Raw genomic sequence first — 26603 nt, forward strand, 5'->3', positions numbered from 1 at the left:
TTTTGTGCATTATTTGGGGAAAGGGTAACAGACGTGGTCAATTTATAGAGCATTGCCTGTAAGAATTGTAGGTAGCGAGACTAGTGTAGATGTAGGATGGTTAAAAATCTGCAATTTTTCTACATGATCTTTGTAATCAAGAAATGATGATGTGGATCATTTGCTCAGGCGATCTAATCAGGTAGAAGAAGTCTCTGCTGAGACAGCTGGGACGTGCTTTGTGATTGGGGAATCCTACGTCCTTTCCTTGGCCATTGCATCACTGGCTGTTTCCTTGGGAGGGTGGGTGAACTTCAACTTCCAAAATGCAGGTTGATCATGGTTAGTTGAAAGGATAGGAAGTATTGGATAGTTCATCAGGAAAGACTGCCATGTCTGTTTACAGTGAGATTACTTTACGTGTACACTGCTGGAACTAAAATTATGCTTCCTTTAACTTCTTCCCCAAGACGTGCAATGTATAATTCCTTGTCAGGATTAACTTCATTTTAAGAAGAAATTAGGTTCCTTAGCCTATTGATTTGTTTTCATTGAAACAAGATGACTAATAACCATTACCAATGCAGTGAATTTCTCTTTATAAATAACTGCTTCTAATAGAGCTAAGACCATCAAGAATACTGCATCTGTCAACCTGGAGTTGACGGCAGAAGAATGGAAGAAGAAATACGAGAAGGAAAAAGAGAAAAATAAGTCCTTGAAGAATGCTCTTCAACATCTGGAGATGGAGCTAAACAGATGGCGAAATGGTAAACTCATTAAAGTTGGATTTTATCTGAGACTATTATCTGACACTATTAATGGATGAGAATTGGTGCTTAGTTATCTTGCTTCATATCGCAGGGTGAATTCCACAAAAAGAGAACAATTGTGTGCATGATTAGTTCAAAATAATGGGAGTCATTTAGTTTTTCCATTAATGACACATAATTTCAGATAATCCAGTGAAATCAACACTGAATTTTGATTCATTTGGTGACTCTTGTGTGGGATCTGCTATTTTAAGGGTTTCCTTCTGGCTCTAGGCAATCCCATATTATAAATATGCCTTTAAATGCCCCACTATAATCCAAAACTCAAAGTTATTTTGTTTGTACTGCAATACAAGATGCATTGCAAGGTTCCTTCAACAGCACCTCTGAAGTAAAAAACTCACCACTATTCTTAGAATTCCCCCTATTCCAAAAAGGGTCAATAAGACATTCTAAATGGTGAACAGGGATTCTCACTCCCTGACTCCTATATAGGCTTAGGTGGGTGCTATTCGGGTCAAACTATATTTTGAAGTTATCCCCGGGTGTAACCCATAGAAGATTTCATCTACTTTCCACTTCGTAGCCAGGGCCCCACGTTGCTAAGTAAGTAAAGTAGACTTTGTAATAACCACTGTTTCAGGTTAAAACTTTTAAGTTATTTTATTATTGTATTTTTCTTCTCAAAAATAAAATCACTGTCTTTATAGAAAAGTAAAAAGATCTTGCTTCTGGATTCTCCTGGTTAGTTGAAAAGACGTTCAGGTCTACCTTGACAATCTCTCTTCTTTATCTTTTGGTTTTCTCCTGATGGATTCGCTATTCTGCTCGGTTTCTGTCTTCTATCCTTCCCATGACCGAGGGCAGCTATGAGAGCTGACTCTGCTGGCTGCTATTGATTTAGGGTTTATATTTCCCTTCTAGCAGTTATTAAGTTTATATGACATTATCGTAAAGTATCTTTGTTTTGCTCTTGATTGTTCAATGTACCTTTGATCTTAATTACTTCTAATACGACTACGCATTCATGTTGAGCATGACTTTAGTTCATTAAACTCTGATTAAATTTTTTCCTTTGTAATGTTCAAAAGTGCTTTGATCCTAGAGGGGTGTTACATCCTGGTTCCTGTCACTTCTAAAGTTGCTTTATTATCAAATAGTGCCCTTAGCTTGTCAGAACTCTGACCCCGATTTGGGGTTAACTTGTGCTCTCATGGACACGTCATCTCCGGCTTCCCATATTCACCTGGTGTCAGCAAGATTTCACACCTAAACATTTGTCACCCAATTCAACTGAAGATCCTGGCAATTCTTTAATAACTGCTGACTAAAATAATTAACTTCAAAGAGGTGCAAAATATTGTTCCCCTTCATGTAACTAAAAGGTCAATCTGCTTTAACTTGAAAGACATGCATCAGTTTTACAGCTTGAGCTGTTACAGGCTGTTTTCTTAACGCCTGTTTGATAAAGGCATTTCAAAACCTTCTTTTGCAGCTGCTGTTAAACCTTTGTGGGATTTTTCCCTGCATTTTCACATGTACCCTCCGGTCAGGTTTTGCCAGACTTCCATGTTTCAAATTACATATTTTCCCATTTTTGCGTTACACCTCGCAAACCTGTGCCCTCTTAACATCTCGAAGGACAAGGACAGACGATGCATGGGAACACCTTCACCTGCAAGTTCCCCTCCAAGTCACTCATCATATCGCTGCCTTGGAATCATATCGCTGTTCTTTCACTGTCGCTGGGTCAAAATCCTGGAACTCCCTCCCTAACAGCACTGTGGGTGCAGCCATTCAAAAAGATGACACCACCATCAATGGTTGGGCAGACAGGAAAGTTAAGGCTCCAATCAGATCAGCCATGGTGTTATTTAATGGAGGAACAGGTGACAAATGGCCTAATCCTGCTCCTAATTCTTATGTTCTTACTGCACCTTCCCAAGGGCAAATAGGGGTGCGGAATAAATGCCAATCTTGCCCGTGACACTCATATTCCTTGACCAGGTAAAATAATTCTTGGCATCTGAATACTTACATGGAAGTAAGTATGATGTGCTTTTGTGAAGGAGCGTATAGATACATTTCAACATTGAAATGTCCACAGTCATCCATATATTGGTGACACAGCTCCCTAATGCAGCCTGCTTATATTAAAATCCATTGTTCCCATGGATCCAACACAGTTCAAAACCTTAATGAGAAATGGTCTTGGATTCTTAAGATCTTTTATACTCGTGCAATACATTTTGAGAAACAGAACTACGGATTGAATGAAGCTGCAGTGAAGCGTTTTTGAGTAGTTAATTAAGGTTAGCATTATTTGAAGGTGATGATTTTTTTCTAAATGATGAGCCATATTTTGTTCTATATGTCCACTGTCAAGAATTTGAATAATTGAAATACGCCATTCCGCAGGTTTGTTCAAGCATCTTTTGCATGATCCCATTGTTGAATTTAGATTTTTATTGATGAGGTCTTGCCAAACTATTGCCAAAGTAACTATAATTAAATTATTGTTCATGTTTGTCTCACTTCAGCTCATGTGCAAAAGAAATGCCACCCCATGGTCTATGTGAATTGCAACAAAATTAAATGTTTTTTCCCAGAGCAATTCAAATTCCAAAGCGATGTGTTCCCCTAGTAATTAATTTTCAAGACATAATTATAGAAATTAGTTGTCTACTGGGAAATAATAATGAATTCTTTGGCTGTGTAATGAAATTAGATACTTATTGGATGAATGGATAAGTATTGCGAACTGGCGATTAATCAAAGTCCAATCTTTTTTTTAAATAAATTTAGAGTACCTCATTCATTTGTACCAATTAAGGGGCAATTTAGCATGGCCAATCCACCAAGCCTGCACATCTTTGGTTGTGGGGTTAAACCCATGCAAACACGGGAGAATGTGCAAACTCCACACGGACAGTGACCCAGAGCCGAGATCGAACCTGAGACCTTGGTGCCGTGAGTCAGCAGTGCTATCCACTGTGCCACTGTGCTGCCCCAATCAAAGTCCAATCTAACTTGTGTGAAATATATGTGGCTGGATTCATGATTTGGGAAAATATGTTCTCCCGCCGGAGCTGAATCACGTCTGGTTTGCGCTACGCAGGGAGCGGCGTCCCGAAGGGATTCACTCTCCCTTGCCTTGCAAATTTATGCGTGGGGAAATCCGTCACGAATCACGCTGTTGTCCCACCATTTTGAGCGGGTGGCCCCATAACGGCTAGTAACTCTTCCCCCCTGCAAAGCAAATCCAACCCCTCCCCCATTGCCAAGTAGGGGCATCCTTTCACCCCCCTCCACGGAAAGTTTTGGATCACGCCCACCCACATGAGCATGCACTGATTTTTTTTTTTTTTTTTTAACAAATTTAGATTACCCAATTATTTTTTCCAATTAAGGGGCAATTTAGCGTGGCCAATCCACCTACTATGCACATTTTTGGGTTGTGGGGGTGAAACCCACGCAGACACGGGGAGAATGTGCAAACTCCACACGGACAGTGACCCAGAGCCGGGATCGAACCTGGGACCTCAGCGCCGTGAGGCGGTTGTGCTAACCACTAGGCCACCGTGCTGCCCAGAGCATGCACTGATAAGGATGAGCTGAGCCCCCCCCCCCTCGTCTGCACCGATCTCCCATCAGAGATTCAGTACCAGATCCCGCCACCACATACCCCCATCCGAGAAACTCACCAGAGACCCCACCAGATCGCCCCTCCAGAGACCCCGACCAGAGATCCCCACCAGAGATCCCCATCAGAGACCCCCCCCCACCAGAGACCCGCACCAGATACTCCCATCAGAATCCCCCAACCAGAGACTGCATGAGAGACCCGACCAGAGGCCCCCATACCAGAGACTTCCCTCCACTAAAGGTCCCCACAAAAAAGACATCCCCAGTATCAGAGAATCCCCCCAAAAGGATGGTCTGCGATAAGGTGGAAGACAAATTGAATGACAGGCCCAAAGGGAATAATGGATGGGGAAGAAAAGAAACAAATAAACAAAAGAGTGCCTCGAGCAGGCGTATTGCTACCCGAAAGTAAAAATAAAATAAAACCCTAAACATGCAAAGAAAAGGGAACAGGGTCCTCGACTGTGTCCACCATATTTCCTGCAATTCTGATGTCACCCCTTACCCTTCCCCCAGAACCATGAGAGGGTTTTCCTTGCCCACAACCTCCACCCAATAAACATTTTTCCTACTCAGTAATGATCATATTTAATTACCTTGGAAGTGGAATATTTTTAGAAATGGGCAATAAACAATAACGGTGGCATGTGTTGCTGTGGCAGTGGTTAGCACTGCTGCCTCACAGCATCAAGGACCCTGGTTCAATTCTAACCTTGGGTGACTGTGTGTAGTTTGTATGTTCTCCCCGTGTCTGCGTGGTTTCCTCCGGATGCTCTGGTTTCCTCCGACCGTCCAAAGATGTGCAGGATAGGTGGATTGGCCATGCTAAATTGTCCCTTTGTGTCCAAAAGATTAGGTGGGGTTATGGGGTTACAGTGATAAGGCGGGGGAGTGGTCCTAGGTCAGGTGCTCTTTCAGAGGGTCGATATGGACTCGATGAGCCAAATGGTCTTCTGCACTGTAGGCATTCTATAATTATATGATTCCAAGAGTTTATAGTTATACAGCACCTTTAATATAATTGAAACAAGGCACTTTACAAAAAAACACTGGGAAACATAAGGAGGTATGAAGGTAGATGGCCAAAAACCTGGTCAAAATTTTGTAGAGTGTAAAGAGGAAAATGAGAGGTGGAGAGGTTCAGGGAGGAAATTTGAGAGCTTAGTGTCTTGGCAGTTTAAGGCATGGCTATCATAGGAGGAATGATTAAAATTAGAGGTACTCAGGAAGCCAGAATTTGAAGAGCGCAGGTATCTTGGAAAGTCGTGGGCTTACATAAGAACATAAGAACTAGGAGCAGGAGTAGGCCATCTGGCCCCTCGAGCCTGCTCCACCATTCAATTAGATCATGGCTGCTCTTTTGTGGACTCAGCTCCACTTTCCCGCCATATCCCTTTATTCCTTTATTCTTCAAAAAACTATCAATCTTTATCTTCAGTGCCTCCAGCGCCAGTACGTCCTTTCTCAGGTAAGGAGACCAAAACTGAACATAATACTCCAGGTGTGGCCTCACTAACACCTTATACAGTTGCAGTATACCCTCCCTAGTCTTAAACTCCATCCCTCTAGCAATGAAGGACAAAATTCCATTTACCTTCTTAATCACCTGTTGCACCTGTAAACCAACTTTTTGCAACTCATGCACTAGGATAATCAGGTCCCTCTGCACAGCAACATGTTTTAATATTTTATCATTTAAATAATAATCCCGTTTGCTGTTATTCCTACCAAAATGGATAACCTCACATTTGTCAACATTGTATTCCATCCGCCAGACCCTAGCCCATTCACTTCAACTATCCAAATTCCTCTGCAGACTTCCAGTATCCTCTGCACTTTTTGCTTTACCACCCATCTTACTGTCGTCTGCAAACGTGGACACATTGCCCTTGGTCCCCAACTCCAAATCATCTATGTAAATTGTGAACAATGGTGGGCCCAAAACTGATCCCTGAGGGGCACTACTAGCTGATTGCCAAGCAGAGAAACACCCATTAATCCCCACTCTTTGCTTTCTATTAATTAACTAATCCTCTATCCATGCGACCGCTTTACCCTTAACACCATGCATCATTATCTTATGCAGCAACCTTTGTGTGGCACCATGTCAAAAGCTTTCTGGAAATCCAGATATACCACATCCATTAACTCCCCGTTGTCTACCGCAATGGTAATGGCCTCAAAAAATTCCACGAAATTAGTTAGGCACGACCTGCCCTTTATGAACCCATGCTGCGTCTGCCCAATGGGACAATTTTCATCCAGATGTCTCGCTATTTCTTCCTTGATGATAGATTCCAGCATCTTCCCTATTACCGAAGTTAAGCTAACTGGCCTATAATTACCTGCTTTCAGCCTACCTCCTTTTTTACACAGTGGTGTCACGTTTGCTAATTTCCAATCCGCTGGGACCACCCCAGAGTCTAGTGAATTTTAAAAAATTTTTTGCAATTTAAAAAAAAAGAATTTTGAGTACCCAATTCATTTTTTGTTTCCAATTAAGGGGCAATTTAGTGTGGCCAATCTACCTACCCTGCACATCTTTGGGTTGTGGGGGTGAAACCCACACAAACACAGGGAGAATGTGAAACTCCACATGGACAGTAACCCAGAGCCGGGATCAAACCTGGGACATCGGCGCCGTGAGGCAGCACTGCGCCGCTATGCTGCCCTGAATCTCGTGAATTTTGGTAAATTATCACGAGTGCATTTGCCATTTCCCTATTCATCTCTTTTATAACCCTGGGATGCATTCCATCAGGGCCAGGAGACTTGTCTACCTTTAGCACCATTAGCTTGCCCATCACTACCTCCTTAGTGATAACAATCGTCTCAAGGTCCTCACCTGTCATAGCCTCATTTCTATCAGTCACTGGCATGTTATTTGTGTCTTTCCCTGTGAAGACCGACCCAAAAACCTTGTTCAGTTCCTCAGCCACTGGGATGCATTCCATCAGGGCCAGGAGACTTGTCTACCTTTAGCACCATTAGCTTGCCCATCACTACCTCCTTAGTGATAACAATCGTCTCAAGGTCCTCACCTGTCATAGCCTCATTTCTATCAGTCACTGGCATGTTATTTGTGTCTTTCCCTGTGAAGACCGACCCAAAAACCTTGTTCAGTTCCTCAGCCATTTCCTCATCTCCCATTATTAAATCTCCCTTCTCATCCTCGAAAGGACCAATATTTACCTTAGCCACTCTACTTTGTTTTACATATTTGTAGAAACTTTTACTACCTGTTTTTATATTCTGAGCAAGTTTACTCTCGTAATCTATCTTACTCTTCTTTATAGCTTTTTTTAGTAGCTTTCTGTTGCTCCCTAAAGATTTCCCAATCGTCTAGTCTCCCACTGATCTTTGTCACTTTGCTGCTTTTTCTTTCAATTTGATACTCTCCCTTATTTCCTTAGATATCCACGGTCGATTTTCCCTCTTTTTACCATCCTTCCTTTTTGTTGGTATAAACTTTTGCTGAGCACTGTGAAAAATCGCTTGGAAGGTTCCCCACTGTTCCTCAACTGTTTCACCATAAAGTCTTTGCTCCCAGTTTACCTCAGCCAGCTCTTCTGTCATGCCATTTTAATCTCCTTTGTTTGAGCACAAAACACAAGTGTTTGATTTTACCTTCTCACCCTCCATCTGCATTTTAAATTCCACCATATTGTGATCGCTCCTTCCGAGAGGATCCCTAACTATGAGATCATTAATCAATCCTATATCATCACACAGGACCAGATCAAGGATCACTTGTTCCCTCGTAGGTTCCATTACATACTGTTCTAGGAAACTATTGCGGATGCATTCTATAAACTCCTCCTCAAGGCTGCCTTGACTGACCTGGTTAAACCAATCGACATGTAGATTAAATATCCTATGATAACTGCTGTGCCATTTCTACATACATCAGTTATTTATTTGTTTATTGCCCACCCCACTGTAATGTTACTATTTGGTGGCCTATAGACTACTCCTATCGGTGACTTTTTTGCCTTACTATTCCTAATTTCCACACAAATGGATTCAACCTTATCCTCCATAGCACCGATGTCATCCCTCACTACTGCCTGGATGACATCTTTATATAACAGAGCAACACCACCTCCCTTACCATCCACTCTGTCCTTCCAAATAGTTTGATACCCTCGGATATTTAACTCCCAGTCGTGATCATCTTTTAACCATGTTTCAGTAATGGCCACTAAGTCATAGTCATTCACGATGAATTCCATCTGCGATGTGCCTGCTCATTTCACCAATCTGCCCATGCCCTCCTGGAGCGTGTTACGAACTGTAGTGTTCTTTGTGTTGCTACATTTAGAAGGGTTGGCGTTGTGTTCACAAAGACCACAAAATAGCTTTAAATTGAACAAAGCTATAAATTTATTAACACTACTTATTTGCATTTGACACTTATTCCTAGATCATACACAGTTGATAATAAACATATAATCTACACTCATCTGCTACTAATCTCTACACTATAACATTAACTTAGATCTGCTCTAACTCACTATATTTTCTTCAGTCTGTTCTCTCGCCTTCTCCTCAACCTCTCACTCCTAAGGCCTTATATGTCTTATATACTTGCACATATAGCACCCCTTAGTGGTTGAGTTAGACATTTAATTAACCCTTGCCATTCTTACATTTCTGATAATGTCACAGAACTTCCGCACTGTTTGTTGCATTTGCACTTTGTGTCATCTGCAAACTTTGGAAGAATGGACTGTGTAGCCACGTCCAGGCTATTAAGATAAATACAAAAAGAGTAGCAGCCTCAATACTGACCCCTGGTGAACACTCCTGTATACTTCCCTCCATTCTGAAAAACAACCGTTCACAGATCAGCTTTGTCTCCTTCAACCAACATCTGGGGCGGAATTCTCCCCCACATGGTGGGGCGGGGGGTCCCGGCGGGATGGAGTGGCGTGAACCACTCTGGCGTCGGGTTGCCCCAAAGGTGCGGAAGTCTCCGCACCTTTAGGGGCCAAGCCCTAACCTTGAGGGACTAGGCCCGCACCGGAGTGGTTGGTGCCCCACCGGCCGGCGGGAACGGCCTTTGGCGCCACGCCAGCCAGGACCGAAGGGACTTCTCCGGCCGGCGGAAGTCCGCGCATGCGCCGGAGCGTCAGCGGCTGCTGACGTCATCCCTGCACATGCGCAGGGGAGGGGGTCACATCTGCCTCCACCATCATGAAGACTATGGCGAAGACCGAAGGAAAAGAGTGCCCCCACGGCACAGGCCCGCCCGCCGATTGGTGGGCCCTGATCGCGGGCCAGGCCACCGTGGGGGCACCCCCCAGGGCCAGATCGCCCCCCCCCCCCCCCCCCCCCCCCCCGGACCCCAGAGCCCGCACGCGCCGCCTGGTCCTGCTGGTAAGGTAGGTGGTTTGATTTACGCCGGCGGGACCGGCCCATCGCGGGAGGGGGGCCCGCCGACAGGCGCGGCGCGATTCCTGCCCCCGCCGAATCTCTGCTGCCGGAGACTTCGGGCGATGGAGGGGGCAGGATTCACGCCGGCCCCCCGGCGATTCTCCGACCCGGCGGGTGGTCGGAGAATCCCGCCCCTTATCCAGACAGCCATTGCCCCTTTAATCCCATGAGTTCAAATTTTGCAAGTAATTGTATAATGTGGTACATACCAGTAAAGGTGATCATGAAACTATCAGATAATTGACTTACTTTAAGGAAACTTATACTGTCTGGACTGTATGTATTTAACAGCCACTGGAGTGATTCTCTTGGATATTCCCACCCAACAACATTGTGGGTTCCCCTTTAAAGACTGCAGCGGCTTAGAGAGAGGGCTTACCACCACATTCCCGGCACAGCTACAGTTTATCAATAAATTAATGGCCTTGCCTGCAAATACCCAAATATCAAGAATGAATGTTTTGTTTTAAAAAGGAGATCAGATTAGGAATATATTTTCGGAAAAGTTCCCATTGGAATCAGCACCTGACAATTATGTTTGAGGTTAAAATGAAAATATCCCATCCAGCCTGCAATATTTTCACAGTAACTTCATTGCAGTGTTAATGTAAGCCTACCTGTGACAGTAATAAAGATTATTATTATTAATGAACTGAAGACAATTTTAGCTTTGCCTACTGAGTTGGGCCTCAGACATTCTTATTGAGTACATGAGGATTTCTCAGGTATACTTGTATCCTGGCTCACATGGTTAAAAATAATCATAGAAAGTTGTTATTATCTTGCAGAGTCATTTCAGTTATTCATGTGACAAAACTATTGAATTAAATAATTGTAATGAGAGAGGAAGTGTTAGAGGTGTTGGAATCCTTGAAGGTGGATGTGTCACCAGGAATGGATGGATTGCTTCCTAGGATGTAGGGGTTGTTTAGCACGGGGCTAAATCGCTGGCTTTGAAAGCAGACCGAGCAGGCCAGCAGCACGGTTCGATTCCGTAACAGCCTCCCCGAACAGGCGCTGGAATGTGGTGACTAGGGGCTTTTCACAGTAACTTCATTTGAAGCCTACTCATGACAATAAGCGATTTTCATGTTTCAGGATGTTGAAGGAGGCCAGGGAGGAAATAGCAGATGCTCCGAAGATTATTTTCCAATCTTGACTAAACACAGGGGAGGTGCCAGAGGACTGGAGGAATACAAATGTGGTTCCGTTGTTTCAGAAGAATATGAAGGAAATGCCAAACAATTATCGGCCGGTTAACTTTCTTTGGTGGGAATATTGTCAGAATCAATCCTGAGAGATCGGATAAACTGTGACTTAGAAAGGCATGGACTAGTCAGGGATAGTCAGCAGGGCTTTGTTAAGGGAAGGCCATGCCTTACAAATTTCATTGAATTCATTGAGGAAGTGACAAGGGGATCGATGAGGGTAGAGCAGTGGATGTTGTGTGCATGGATTTTAGTAAGACAAGGTCACACATGGAAGATTGATCAAAAAAGTAAAAGCCCATGAGATACAGGATAATATGGTGAATTGGATCCACAGTTGGCTTCGTAACAGAAAACAAAGGGTAATGGTTGATGGCTGCCCTTGCGAATGGAAAGCTGCTTCAAGTGGTGTTCAGCTCGGTGTTTGGACCCCTGCTGTTTGTTTTATATATTTATGATTTGGACTTGAACATGGGGGGCAGATTTGGAAATTTGCAGACAACAACAAAAATTGGCCGTGTAGTGGATAGTGTAAAGGATAGCTGCAAGTGCCAAAATGATACAGGTGGATTGGTGAAGTGGGCAGGAAAGTGGCAGATGGAGTTAAACTCTGACAAGTGTGAGATAATGCATTAAGGGAGGTCAAACAGTGAAAGGGAATACACAATAAACAATATACTGAAAGAAGTAGATGAAGTGACAGATCTTGGCGTGCAAGTACACAGGTCCCTCAAGGATGCAGTACAGGTAAATAAAATTGTAAAGAAGGCATATGGAATGCTGTCCTTCATTGGCAGATGTATAGAATACGAAAATAGGGATGTAATGATGGAACTAGTGAGGCTACAACTGGAGTATTGTGTGCAGTTCTGGTCACCACATTACAGGGAGAAGGTAATCATTCTGGAGGGGGTGCAGAGAGGATTTACTGGAATGTTGCCAGGGCTGGAGAATTGTAGCCACGAGGAGAGACTGGAGAGGTTGGGGTTGTTTTCCTTCGAACAGAGAAGGCTGAGGGCTGACATCATTGAAGTGCACAAAATTGTGCTGGGTCGAGATACAGTAGACAGGAGGAACCTGTTTCCCTTGGCAGAGAGTTCAAAAACTAGGGGTCAGAGATCCAAGCTAAGTGGCAGAAAGATTATGGTTAGGGACAGGAGGTGAAACATTTTTACACAGAGGGTGATAGACATCTGGAATTCGCTGCTTGAGTTGGTGGTGGAGGCAGAGACTCTAAACTAAATGCTGTAAGCTACAGGGCTATGGGCCGTAGGCAGGAAGGTGGGATTAGAAAGAGCACCTGAGTGTCCTTGGGTTGGCATGGACAAGATGGGCTGAATGGCCCCCCTTCTGTGCTGTACAATTTCTATGGTTCTTCTATGGTTCTCTGAATTCTCCCAATCTCTCACCATCACTTCCATGCAGAACAGTGCAAACATGTCATTCATTAACCAGCAACAAATCAAAACTGAACATCTTGAAACGCCAGTCATTTTCTGCTGGTTTCCATCAAATGTGATAATCAGAGCTGTCCCAAGGGGAGGAGTTGGGATTGAGAAGCAAAAGAAAATAGATGTATATATTATCAGAAAAACTATTATGGTCAATTTGACAGGCACTATGTCATGGAAATATAATAAGATCATAAGAGCAGGTTTCGACCGCTCGGCCCATCAAGTCTGCTCATGGCTGATATTTTTCTCATCCCCATTCTCCTGCCTTCTCCCCATAATCCTTGATGCCCTTATCAATCAAGGATCTATCTATCTCTGTCTTAAAGACACTCAGTGATTTGGGGTGGGACTTGGTTTGATTGGTTGGCTGGATGCCAATGAATTGGCCAGAAGGCTGTATTCTACCCAAAACAGTGGTGATTAGATCCTGCCTGAGTGGGATGAATTCCAGAGACCTAAGGAAAGAAGAGTTTTGACCTGAACACAAGAGAAATGGACCTGCTCTCACTGTCTCACTCTCTCTCTCGAGAAAGGCTGAGGGTTGATGTATTTCTGCTCCTACAGAGGCCTGAATGAATCTACAGTGAAAACCTTAAACTGAAAGCAAAGTTTGAAGAGGAGAAAGGTGCTAGAAACAACCATCTGAAACAAAGACGCTTTTTCCTTTTACTTACTTATGTGTGCGGCATTTTGGCACAGTGGCTAGCACTGCTCCCTCACAGCACCAAAGATCATGGTTCAATTCTGGCCTTGGGTAACTGCCTGTGTGGAGTTTATACATTCTCCCCGTGTCTGCATGGGTTTCCTCCGGATGCTCCAGTTTCCCCCCACAGTCCAAAGATGTGCGGGTCAGGTGGATTGGCCATGATAAATTGCCCCTTAATGTCCAGGAAAGCGCAGGTTAGGTTATGGGATTACGGGGATAGGGCGAGGTGGACATTCGTAAATGGGCAGAGTGCTCATTGAAAGGGTTGGTGCAGACTCGATGGGACGAGTGGCCTCCTTCTGCACTGTAGGGTTTCTTTCTCTGATTATGATTTGCACCCCTCTCCTCCCCTCTGTGTTTGTCTGTCTTGTGTATGTGTGTGTGTGTAGAGGTTGGGGGGCAAGTTAAAGTGGAGGATTAGGAATTAGATAATAGTCAACCAGTTGTATTTGCTGCATATTTCATTATAGTTCTTGTTATAAATAAAAAGTGACTGTATTTAAATTTACAAACCTGGGGCGGGATTCTCCCCTACCCGGCGTGGCGGGGGGTCCCGGCGTAGGGGAGTGGCGCCAACCACTCCGGGGTCGGGCCTCCCCAAAGGTGGGTAATTCTCCGCACCTTTGGGGGGTAGCCCCGCGCCGGAGCGGTTGGCACCAGAAGACTGGCGCAAAAAACCGGCGCCCCCGGCAGCAGGGCTGGCCGAAAGGCTTTCGCCGGTCGGCGCATGCGCCGGCGGTGACGTCAGCGGCCAGCTGCCGCTGACGTCACCACCGGCGCATGCGCGATGTGGGTTTCTCTTCCACTTCCGCCATGGCGGAGGCCGTGGCGGCCGCGGAAGAGAAAGAGTGCACCCAGGGCACTGGCCCGGAGTCTGAGCGGGGGGCCCCGATCGTGGGCCAGGCCACCGTGGGGACACCCCCCGGGGTCCGATCGCCCCCCGCCCCCCCCCAGGGGCCCACTTGCACCGCCGATCCCGCCGCCACCAGAGGCGGTTCAAACCTCGGTGGCGGGAGAGGCCTCCCAGCGGCGGGACTTCGGCCCATCGCGGGCCGGAGAATCGCCGCAGGGGCCTCGCCGATCGGAGTGGCGTGATTCCCGCCGCCGCCACTTCCCGGGTGGCGGAGAATCTCTGCCACGGCGGGGGCCGGATTTTCGGCGGCCCCAGGCGATTCTCCGACCCTGCTGGGGGTCGGAGAATTTCGGCCACGGTGTAAGTATTGGGCAGCCACAGGCCAAAGACATCGGGTTTTTTTCTAAGAATTATTGGTTAATTCAGTTGTGTCAAGTGGGGCTGTAATTGACTGTGCACTAGCCCAGGGGGGTCGTTACACTCTCTTCCCACAATGCACCCCCCTGCACCCCCTACATTCACCCTCCCTACTGACAATGATTTCTTGTATTTCAAACAAACCCTTTCACAATCAATGTAAAGATCCCCCTTGTTATTTAATATGTTGTCAATTATATGGTATAAAGCTCCTGTCATTGTAAAATAATATATCCTTTGGTTAGTGTGAACCGTGCAACAGAAGAGTCCCTGATTTCTAAAAAGGACTGAACCATGCAAATTTGTAACATTCTGCCCTGGTTGTGAATTCTGGATTTCTAGACAAATTCTAAGTGTAGATCAGCAGGTGCCAACTTAATCAAGGGGCAAGGGAAGCATCAATAATGTACAAAATGCATAATGTTTCATGGCGTGCAAGGGGGGATGGATTTGTTAGTATTCAGTATTATTGGTTAGCAGTGCAACATTAAGACCCTTGTTGGAAAATCTGCAATATTAGCAGCATAATCTGATTGTTTGGCTGTTGGAAACAGGCTCCGCATGCCATGAGCACATCTTGTGGACATGCACAGAACTTCACGTGGCAGATATTGCTCAGCTAGGTCCTCACACCAGCTGTTTGTTTTATTGGGAAATCTGCTTTTACTTCCTGACGTAAACGATCAGAGACCTTAATTCCACTTTGCAGCAACATCCATTATCTGTTTTCATTTCCACATGAAATGGAGCAATTACCCATTTAGTTTCAAACGAGCCAACTGCCCAAATACACAATGAGAATACAATTAAATCAGATTTTTAAAAAAATGTAATTGGAACCTTTTAAGGTTGATTATTTGATTTCAGCCGAACCGATGCATTTTTATCTTTCATTGCTGACCTGTTGGTGGCTTACTGATATGAAATATTCTCCTCTTTCCTTGTGCATGCATTGCACATGATTGGGCAGGCTGTGGCTGCCATGGAAACCAGTTGTCTCAGTTCCAACATGCAGTGTCCTTACTCTTTCTGCAGGTGAGTCCGTGCCTGAAGATGAACAAATTGATGCCAAAGACCAAAAGACCTTGGAGCCGTGTGACAACCAGACAACCATTGACAATGTTGCTCCGGCACCCAAAATCACAGCAGGGGAGAGGGTGAAGTTGGAGGAAGAGATCAGCAATTTGTATAAGCAGCTCGACGACAAGGTTTGTGTTTAGCAGCACAATGGACCCCACAATACCTTACTTGTGCCTATAGTACCTTGTGCCCCATTATTTTTAATAATAGCCCAAATTTGTGAGTAACAGCGGGTTCATGATGCACACTGTTGTTAGTGCACGACAAACCCAACACTTTGTGGTGAATAAAGACAAAGGTCATGAGCTGTGAATTGACACCGGCTGTTAATACCTTTAGCCTTGCAAAATCTGGATCTCGTCATCAAACACCCTGTGAGTTTCATTAATTGTGAGCTTTGCGCTGTAAATATGAATTTAACTTGCCGCTACTTTACGATGGAACGTCCCCTGGCGATCAGGTGATTTATGGTCCTCATAAAAAGTTGCAAGGCGAGGAAAGGAAGAATTTAAACTTTGGAATCTGACTGCTCCAGGAATATGTAACACCTCGAGTGTTTGGTTTCATCTTTCTTTTCCTACCTTTCCTCTGTTGCTACTTTTCTGTCTTAATCTTTCAATCTTTCTTTCCCTCTTTGATGCACGATCAATTGAACAAAGACTAGAGTTGGATACAACTGAGGCTTTATTGCTCTAAGATGTGCGGCCTCCCACAGCAGCTGACGAAATGGCTGCTGCATGGAGGACACATATATTTATACTCCGCCTACTGGGTGGAGCCAGCAGGCAGGGACTACCGGCGAACCTGTAGTATAGGTCCTACCATACATCACCTAATAAAGGTGTAACGGTGGTTTATCACATTCACCCCCTGTTAAAATTGAGTCCGGTGGGGGTGATGGAGAACTATATACAGCAATGAATTTATATTTACAATATTTGAGAGCAAACAAAATGTCTTTTGAAGTCCAGTGGACCAGTTAGAGGTTTAACCGGTCCGGGGCCTTAATGTTCCGCTGGGAGCGCAGTGGTGGCGGCGATGTCGATGCTGGCCTGATGTTCGGTGACTCCGGGAGCGTGCCGAAATCCTCTTCATCCTTGGGCGTGGGCAGGGGAAGGACGGATGGTCCTGGTGGGGTGGATACTGGGAGCGCCGGGGGAGGGTGGTGCCAGGCCAGAGGGGTGTGTATTTGTGGAATCTGCTGGTGCCAGGTCCCTGAGGGAGACAGTATCCTGGCGGCCGTCGGAGTACGCCACGCAGGCATACTGGGGGTTGGCATGGAGCAACTGCACCCATTCCACCAACGGGTCCGCCTTGTGGAATCAGACGTGCCTACAGAGCAGAACTGGTCCTGGAGCTGCGAGCCAAGTCAGGAGCGACACCCCGGATGTGGACTTCCTGGGGAAGGCAAAGAGATGTTCATGGGGTGTGTTGTTAGTGGCGGTGCACAGTAGTGACTGAATGGAGTTTAGTGCATCAGGGAGTATCTCCTGCCAGCGAGAGGCTGGGAGGTTCCTGGACCGTAGGGCCAGTTGGACGGCCCTCCATACCGTCCCGTTCTCCCTCTGTACCTGTCCGTTTCCCTGGGGGTTATAGCTTGTCATCCTGCTGGAGGCGTTACCCCGGCTTAGCAGGAACTGACGCAGCTCACCACTCATGAATGAGGATCACCTGTCACTGTGGATGTAGGCGGGGAAACCGAACAGATCGAAGATTGTGTTGAGGGCTGTGATGACGGTGGCAGACGTCATGGGATGGCGAAGGGGAATCTGGAGTACTCATCCACCACACTGAGAAAATACGTGTTACGGTCGGTGGAGGGGAAGGGCCCTTTGAAATCCACGCTGAGGCATTCAAAGGGGCGGGAGGCCTTCACCAGGCGCGCCCGTTCCGGCTGGTAGAAGTGCGACTTGCACTCCGCACAGACCTGGCAGTTCTAGGTGATTGTCCGTACTTCCTCGACGGAGTAGGGCAGGTTGCGGGCCTTGATAAAATGGTACAACCGTGTGACTCCTGGGTGACAAAGGATGTCGTGCAGGGCCCGGAGTTGGTCTACTTGTGCGCTGGCACATGTACCTCGGGAGAGGGCGTCTGGGGGCTCGTTGAGCTTGCCGGGGCGATACAAAATCTCGTAATTATAGGTGGAGAGCTCGATCCTCCACCTCAAGATCTTATCGTTCTTGATCTTGCCCCGCTGTGTGTTATTAAAAATGAAGGCTACCGACCATTGGTCAGTGAGGAGAGTGAATCTCCTGCCGGCCAGGTAATGCCTCCAATGCCACACAGCTTCAACAATAGCTTGGGCCTCTTTTTCGACGGACGAGTGCCGAATTTCTGAGGCATTAAGGGTGCAGGAGAAGAATGCCATGGGTCTGCCTGCCCGATTGAGGGTGGCGGCTAGGGCAACGTCTGATGCGTCGCTCTCTACTTGAAAGGGCAGTGTGTCGTCTACTGCGTGCACCCCGGCCTTGGCGATATCAACTCTGATACGGGCGAAGGCCTGTTGTGCCTCGGCGGTCAGGGGAAAGTGGGTGGACTGAATGAGTGGGCGGGCCTTGTCCACACAGTTTGGGACCCACTGGACGTAGTATGAGAAGAATCCCAGGCAGCGTTTGAGGGCCTTGGGGCAGTGGTGAAGGGGGAGCTCCGTAAGGGGGCACATGCGGTCGGGATCGGGCCCAAGATCTCCGTTCTGGACCACATAGCCGAGGATGGCTAAGCAGGTCGTGCTAAACATGCACTTCTTGTTGTAGGTGAGGGTTAGGAGAGTGGCAGTGTGAAGAAATTTGGCACGGTTGGCATCGTGGTCCTGCTGGTCATGGTCGCAGATGGTGACATTGTCTAGGTATGGGAAGGTGGCCCTCAAACCGTATCGGTCGACCATTCGGTCCATCTCCCTTTGGAAGACTGAAACCCCGTTAGTGACGCCGAAGGGAACCCTGAGGAAGTGATAGAGGCGACCGTCCGCCTCGAAGGCAGTGTATGGACGGTCCAATTTACAAATGGGGAGATGGTGGTAGGCGGATATGAGGTCTACCGTTGAGAACACCCGGTACTGTGCAATCTGATTGACCATATCAGATATGTGTGGGAGGGGGTACGCGTCGAGCTGCGTGTACCGATTGATGGTCTGGCTGTAGTCCGCGACCATTCTGTGTTTCTCCCCAGTTTTAACGACTACCACTTGGGTTCTCCAGGGGCTGTTGCTGGCCTAGATAATACCTTCCCGAAGCAGCCGCTTGGCCTCGGACCTGATGAAGATCCTGTCCTGGGTGCTGTACCGTATGCTCCTGGTGGCGATGGGTTTGCAATCCGGGGTTAGGTTCAAGAAGAGGGCAGGTGGATCGACATTTAGGGTCATGAGGCCGCACACAGTGAGGGGTGGTAGGGGCCTGCCGAATTTGATGGTTAAGCTCTGGAGGTTGCACTGGAAGTCCAGGCCTAGTAGTAGGGCAGCGCAGAGGTTAGGGAGGGTGTAGAGGCGGAAGCCGCTGAATTCTACTCCCTGGACCGTGAGTGTGACCGTACAGTACCCCCGGATCACCACGGAATGGGATCCGGAGGCCAGGGAGATTCTTTGGTTGGCGGGGTGTACTGCGAGGGAGCAGCGCCTTACCGTATCCGGGTGGATGAAGCTTTCAGTGCTCCTGGAATCCAGCAGGCAAGAGGTCACGTGGCCGTTGATTTTCACGCTGGTAGATGCGGTGGCCGGGTTGTGCGGATGAGACTGGTCGATTGTCACTGCGGCGAGTCGTGGTCGGTCGTCGCTGACATCGGATGATGGGGAACATGGGGGGCCCAGGTCCTGGAATGCTGTCGGTGTCCATGTGCTGTGGGGGAGACAAGATGGCGGCGCGTTAAGATCTTGAGGGGGACAAAATGGCGGTGCCCATGGGCCGCACATTGCGGGGGTTGGACAAGATGGCCTCGTCCATGGGCCGCACATGGTCTGAGGGAGGGAGGATGGCGGCGCCCACTGGGCGCGTGTGGTCCGGGGAGGGGAAGATGGCGGCGCCCACTGGCCGCGTGTGGTCCGGGGAGGTGAAGATGGCAGCGGCCATTGTGCGCAAGCGAGGGGGTGGGGGCGATAGCGGCCGCTGCGTGGTACTGGCACACCACGGCGAAGTGGCCCTTTTTACCGCAAGCTTTACAAAGGGCATGCGGGCCGGGCAGCGTTGGCGAGGGTGTTTCTGTTGGCTGCAAAAGTAATATCAGGGGCCCCTGGGGTGCGCTGGCTGGCACGTAGCGCAGGCGTATTGGCTGGGTAAGGCCCCTGCTTGGGCGGCCGTCTGTGGGGTCCACGATGCGTAGGAGGGGTGGGCCACGCGGCTGGGGTGTAGGCCTGAATGTTGCGCGAGGCGACCATCATAGAGAGAGCTAGCTTCTTTGTCTCAGCTAGATCGAGCGTGGCCCCCTCTAAAAGCCTTTGGCATTTGGGGTCCAACCCAATCCCCGCAACAAATGCGTCCAGCATGAGGAGATTAGAATGTTTAGTGGCCGTAACGGCCTGACAGTCACAGTCCCGGCCGAGTGGGATTAGGGCCCGCCTGAGATTAGGGCCCGCCTGAAGTCTTCGATGGACTCACCAGGGAGTTGAGAGCGAGTGGCGAGTACGTTCCTGGCGAAGAGCGTGTTCGTCTTCTGCGCGTAATATTCTTTGAGAAGCGTCATGGCTTTGGTGTAGGTCGGCGGGTCCTGGATCAACGGAAAAACGTTGGAGCTCAACCTTGAGTACAGGATCTGTATCTTCTGAGCCTCCGAGATAGCGCTGGGCGCCGAATTGATATACGCCTCGAAACAAGCTAGCCAGTGATTAAAGTCCTTTTTGACGTCGCTTGATTACGGATCCAGCTGCAGGCGATCTGGCTTGATACGGAGGACCATCTTTTCAAAATCTTAGAGCGATAAATTGATGCACGATCAATTGAACAAAGACTAGAGTTGGATACAACTGAGGCTTTATTGCTCTAAGATGTGTGGCCTCCCACAGCAGCTGGCGAAATGGCTGCTGCATGGAGGACACATATATTTATACTCCGCCTACTGGGCGGAGCCAGCAGGCAGGGACTACCGGCGAACCCGTAGTACAGGTCCTACCATACATCACCTAATAAAGGTGTAACAGTGGTTTACCACACTCTTTTAATGTTCCCTTCTGCATCTGCTTAGACTTTAATTCGCTCTGTGTTCTTTTTTGTCATTGGGCTTGGTTTTTTTTTCCTTACTGTCCTTAAATTTAATTGGTTGAGGAGTTGGTCTGTATTGTCTGGGTCATTCGCTTTTGTCTCAATCTCCATTGAGCTTGTTGTCAGTTCTCACTTCTAGAAATTTGTGGTGTAAAAATAATTAGAGCTCAAGGGTAAGAAAAGCATTGAACCCACGCAAACGCCACAAGGTTCCACCATCCGATCAATTCGGGACCAATAAATTATGATGGTTTTTTAAAAAAGGAATAAAGCTTTTTAGGTTTTCCTGTAACAATGTATATGAAACATGAGCAGTCGGTGCATTGCCGATGTGGCGTGCTCCAGTAAAATAACCTTTTTCTCGCACTGGTCGTATGGGAGAACTCAATGCAATCTTTATTGCACGTCTAGTTTTTGCTTTGTTTTGCAACCAGGGCCGTCATAGATCATAGAATTTACAGTGCAGAAGGAGGCCATTCGGCCCATCGAGTCTGCACCGGCTCCTGGAAAGAGCATCCTACCCAAGGTTAACACCTCCACCCTATCCCCATAACCCAGTAACCCTACCCAACACTAAGGGCAATTTATCATGGCCAATCCACCTAACCTGCACATCTTTGGACTGTGGGAGGAAACCGGAGCACCGGGAGGAAACCCACGCACACATAGAACATAGAACATAGAACAGTACAGCACAGAACAGGCCCTTCGGCCCTCAATGTTGTGCCGAGCCATGATCACCCTACTCAAACCCACGTATCCACCCTATACCCGTAACCCAACAACCCCCCCTAACCTTACTTTTTTATTAGGACACTACGGGCAATTTAGCATGTCCAATCCACCTAACCCGCACATCTTTGGACTGTGGGAGGAAACCGGAGCACCCGGAGGAAACCCACGCACACAGGGGGAGGACGTGCAGACTCCACACAGACAGTGACCCAGCCGGGAATCGAACCTGGGACCCTGGAGCTGTGAAGCATTTATGCTAACCACCATGCTACCCTGCTGCCCCACACGGGGAGGATGTGCAGACTCCGCTCAGACAGTGACCCAAGCCGGAATCGAACCTGGGACCCTGGAGCTGTGAAGCGATTGTGCTATCCACAATGCTACCGTGCTGTCAGAAGCACAGCTGGCCTTTAAAATGAAGTTAAGTGGCCATTAGTGTTTGAAAGGTTCATGCAGTCAGTTGCAAATATACTTTAAAATGGCTTGTTTTCTAAATAGTGATGAAAGCTTTCTAAACTAAAACTGATATTAGCATTTTCTAATCTTAAATGTCCTGCAATATCCATTAGATAGAATTAGAGTCTGATGTTTAAGCACATTTGACTGAAATTCCTCTTGCCGCTGTTTTTTCCTGTTGAATTGGGGATAAAGGCAATGTCTTTATCCAGAGGCACGGAGTAATTCCCTTAGGATATGGGTTCAAATCCCACCAAGACAGCTAGCACAATCCAAATTTGGTTAATAAACATGAAGTTGTAAAGCTGCTCTCAGTCATGGTGACCATGCTAACCATCATTGATTGTCGAAAAAAAAAAACACCCGGTTCGCTAATGTCCATTAGGAAGGAAATCTGCCATCCTTACCTGGTCTGGCCTACATTTGACACAGCAACATGGTTGACTCTGAGCTGCCCTCTGAAATATCTTAACAAGGTACTCAGTTTGTGGACAATTCGGGATGGGCAGCAAACGCCAGCCTTGCCTGTGACCCCCTACATCCCACGAAAGAGTAAAGGATGAAGAAAAAGGATAACGTAATGAATGTTATTCTATAAAACAGAAATACTTCCTGCAAAACAGGTTTCCAGCAAAATGCCCCTGGAAACCCATGTCAGTCAGGAATTTGGGATCCCGTGTTGAATTTCCTTCTAATCTTTGTTTTGTTCAGGATGAAGAAATTAACCAGCAGAGTCAGCTGACGGAGAATCTAAAGCAGCAGATGCTGGACCAAGAGGAGGTGAGCTTTTACTGACAGTAGCCAATGATTATGGTAGCCAGGGTCAAAGGATTGGCAAAAAGTGGGGAGGAACTGCTTTAAACACTTTTGAGTTTGTCAAATACAATGGATCAGATGGAGCGCTGTTGGGACATGTTTGCTTGACGTGGATTTAAGTGCTAGTTGTCACTGGGATTACACTACAGAATCATCTTTCAGTAAAATGTCTTGTGATTGCCATGAGGATGTGGGTCTGGCATAAAAGTGATGGGGAAATGTGTGGCTATTTCCAGCTGTTGGTCTCTACAAGGAGGGATTACGAGAAGATCCAAGAGGAACTGAACCGACTGCAATTAGAAAACGAGGCAGCTAAGGACGAGGTGAAGGAAGTACTTCAGGCCCTAGAGGAACTGGCTGTCAACTATGACCAGAAATCCCAAGAGGTGGAGGACAGATCGAAGGCCAATGATTTGCTGACTGACGAACTGGCTCAAAAAACGGTAATTGTCACAGTTTTGCTGTTGTTTGATTGATCGTTTGGAAGAAAAGGAGACAGTGAGAGAAGAGAATAATTGGCTCACCTTCTCCTACCTTGGTGGATGGGCAAGTCCATTGCTAAAAGTGGAAACTTTCCTTAAGTATTCTCCGAAAAGCTTTTGCCCATTATACTATCCAATTTTAAAATGAAAGGAAGATTTCAATGCTGAAATTCCTCCATGTGTGCTACAGTCTCAAACTGATATTCAGCACCAAATACTGGCAAGGGCGATGATGGCTTGAGGGTGTGCAATCATGGGTCTTGCACTATGGGGAAAAAAAACTGCACCCAAAGCAAGAAAGAATAGGAATATAGTCGTAATTGGCAATTCAATTGACAGGTCATCAGTCAAGCAGATCTGTCACCATCGATGTGAATGCCATATGGTTTGTTGCGCTCCATTAGGCCAGGATATGGGACATCATGGAGGTGTGCAGAACATTCTGCAGGGGGAATGGTAAAGAGCCTGAAGCCATGGTCCATGTTGGAACCAATGATGTTGGGAGGAGGTGGGCTGATGCCCTGCAAGCAGAGTTTAAGAAGTTAAGGATGAAGTTGAAGAGTAGAACTAAAAATTGTGATCTTTGAAGTGCCTCGTAGGTTTGTAAACAAACAAGAAACCACATCAAAGGCATATGCTGATCTTACAGCTTCTTAAAGATATCAGTCGTTCTCAGTTGGCTGGGTTGCTGGCTTGGATGAGGTTTGATCCTCGTTCCTGCTGGGATGGATTTGTGACCTGCCTCTTTAACAATAATAACAATCACAATCTTAATTAGTGTCACTGACTTACCCATTACGGAGATCATGTCACTGTGGGTCAGAACCACCTTTGGGCAGAGAACTCAAAAATAGAAAACTACAAATGGAGCTAATTGTGATTTTAAACATTTGTGTCAAATGGTTTTCTTCTAACTTGCAGATTTTCATCTAAACTTTGTATTTACAGAGTACCTTAGTGGTTGTTCAGAAAGAATTCAACCAACTCCAGGAGCTCAGTAACCATCAGAAGAAGAGGGCAACTGAGATACTGAACATCTTGTTGAAGGATCTGGGAGAAATCGGGGGAATCATTGGCAACAGTGAAGTAAAAATGGTAGGTTCTTGAAAGCTTGATCTGGATTGTTGATGCAGTGCAACAAAGTAGTAACATAGAGCTTCCGCTCGGTTGAACTATTTCTTTTGGTACAATTTGCCTGAAATTGGCGTGTCGCGTGGTAAAGACTGCAGACTTTAAGGCCAGACCGAGAGTGAGATTTCAAGGTCCCGCTGAAGGCGACGCCCCACGCCGGGGTCCACACTGGGCAGCCCACGCAAAACACCGCAGAATTTGGCGGAACCATGATCCTGCCTGTGGGCAATTGCGAGCTGCCCCTGCTGTCAGGTGGCCGTGGGCGGGGTAGAAAGTCCGGCATGAGATTCCGCAATCTTTTGGGCTAATTTAGAACACATTCCTCCAGATGCTGTCCCCATGCAGGCTGCTGGCCATATCCTCAGCTCAAATTAATTACCATTGGAGTTATCACAAATTGAATTTAGTTATAGACTTTGGACGAGGTTAAGCTGAATCTTTATGTTCAATTCCAATAATATGCCTTAAAATGCCTTAAAAGCTTTTGAAACTTTTTTCCGCTTACTACAGAAACTTTAAACTTATTAAAGCAAAAAAAGTAACAAATGGCTTGGCACACATTTTAAATCAATTTTTGGTAATTTTCAGCTCTGTTATTAAAACTGCATCAAGGTGCCAGTCATAGGAATAATATTAAAGCAAAATGGGATTATGGGGGTGGGAAGGGGATTTAGGCTATTGACTTGGATGATCAGCCATGGTCATAATGAGTGGTGGAGCAAGCTCGAAGGGCCGAATGGCCTCCTCCTGCTTCTCTTTTCTATGTTTCTAAAATGTATAGAGTTTTTCACATCCTCCTAATCTTTCAAAGCACTTTATACACATATATTTTTGAAGTGCAGTCACTGTTGTAATGTAGGAACCATGGCAGCCAATTCGCTCACAGGAATGGTTAATTGAGGGGTGAATATAGGCCAAGGCACTGGGTATACCTCTGCTGCAAAAATGGTACCATGGGATCTTCCACATCACCAGAGTAGGTCAGTGGGGTCTCAGCTTACCTTCTCATCGGAAAGACAATGCCTCACAACCTCTGTAATGCACTTGGTGTTAGTGTAGATTTTTGTGCTTAAACCCTCAAGTGGGTCCTGAACCCAGAACCTTGTGATTCAAAGGGAAGAGTGTGACCCACTGAGCCACTACTGACACATTTTGGGTAATACTAATAGACCCATTCTTTCTTCTTTCAGCTTGTCAGTCATGACTTGTAGATAGGTTTACCCGGGAATTTATTTCACATGACTGAAAAACTGATTTGAAACACTAAGACCGATGCTCAAATAATTAGCAGAGGGGAACTGAAAGAGTGGGACGTTTTCAGTGCATTTGTCAAGTGTGGCTCAATTTTTAAAAATTAATTGTTAAAAAAGTTAATTTACGGGATGTGGGCATCGCTGGTTAGGCCAGCATTTATTGCCCATCCCTATTTGCCTTTCAGAAGGTGGTGTTGAGCTGCCTTCTTCAACCATTGCAGTCCTTGAGGTGCAGGTTCACCTACTGTGCTGTTAAGGAAGGAGTTCCAGGATGTTGCCCCAGCGACAGCGAAGGAACAGCAATATATTTCCAAGTCAGGTTGGTGAGTGACTTGGAGGGGAACCTCCAGATGGTGGAGTTGCCAGGTATCTGCTGCTTTTGCCCTTCTAGATGGCAGTGGTTGTGGGTTTGGAAGATGCTATCTAAGGAACCTTGGTGAGTTACTGCAGTGCATCTTGTGCACACGGCTGTCACTGTTCATTGGTGGTGGAGGGTTTGAATATTTGTGGAAGGGGGAGCAATCAAGTGGGCTGCATTGTCCTGGATGGCGACGAGCTTTTTGAGTGTTGTTGGAGCTGCACTAATCCAGACAAGTGGAGAGTATTCCATTACACTCCTGACTTGTGCCTTGTAGATGGTGGACAGACTTTGGAGGGTCAGGAGGTGAGTTACTCGCCGTAGGATTCCTAGCCTTTGACCTGCCCTGGTAGCCACAGTATTAATATGGCTAGTCCAGTTCAGTTTCTGATCAATGGTATGCCCCAGCATGTTGATTGTGGGGGATTCAATGAGGGTAATGCCATTGAATGTCATTGCCTGCCATTTGTGTGGCGCGAATGTAACTTCCTCTCAGTTCTTTCTCTGAAGGCGGCTAGATGTGAGTTTTTTGGGCATCAGTCCTTCATAAACCAAGTTCATAGCCATTCTTCATCCAAGACCAGGCAATTATTGTTGAAGCCTTTTATGACGAACACTTTGAAAAGTGTAACAGT

The 26603-nt window shown here is 46.6% G+C and overlaps 1 protein-coding gene across 1 annotated transcript in view; it reads left to right on the forward strand.

Annotated features, from left to right (window-relative positions):
* The window catches only part of LOC119962107 (kinesin heavy chain), a 251142-nt gene that overhangs the window by 169419 nt on the left and 55120 nt on the right, over positions 1-26603 (forward strand). Inside the window, exons 11-15 of the mRNA XM_038789984.1 lie at positions 601-749; positions 15507-15679; positions 22640-22708; positions 22981-23187; positions 24175-24321. Of these exons, the coding sequence (XP_038645912.1) occupies positions 601-749; positions 15507-15679; positions 22640-22708; positions 22981-23187; positions 24175-24321 (745 nt within the window). The remainder of the gene's footprint in view (positions 1-600; positions 750-15506; positions 15680-22639; positions 22709-22980; positions 23188-24174; positions 24322-26603) is intronic.

The sequence above is a fragment of the Scyliorhinus canicula genome, chromosome 2 (assembly GCF_902713615.1).
Source record: "Scyliorhinus canicula chromosome 2, sScyCan1.1, whole genome shotgun sequence".
NCBI classification, from domain to species: Eukaryota; Metazoa; Chordata; class Chondrichthyes; order Carcharhiniformes; family Scyliorhinidae; genus Scyliorhinus; species Scyliorhinus canicula.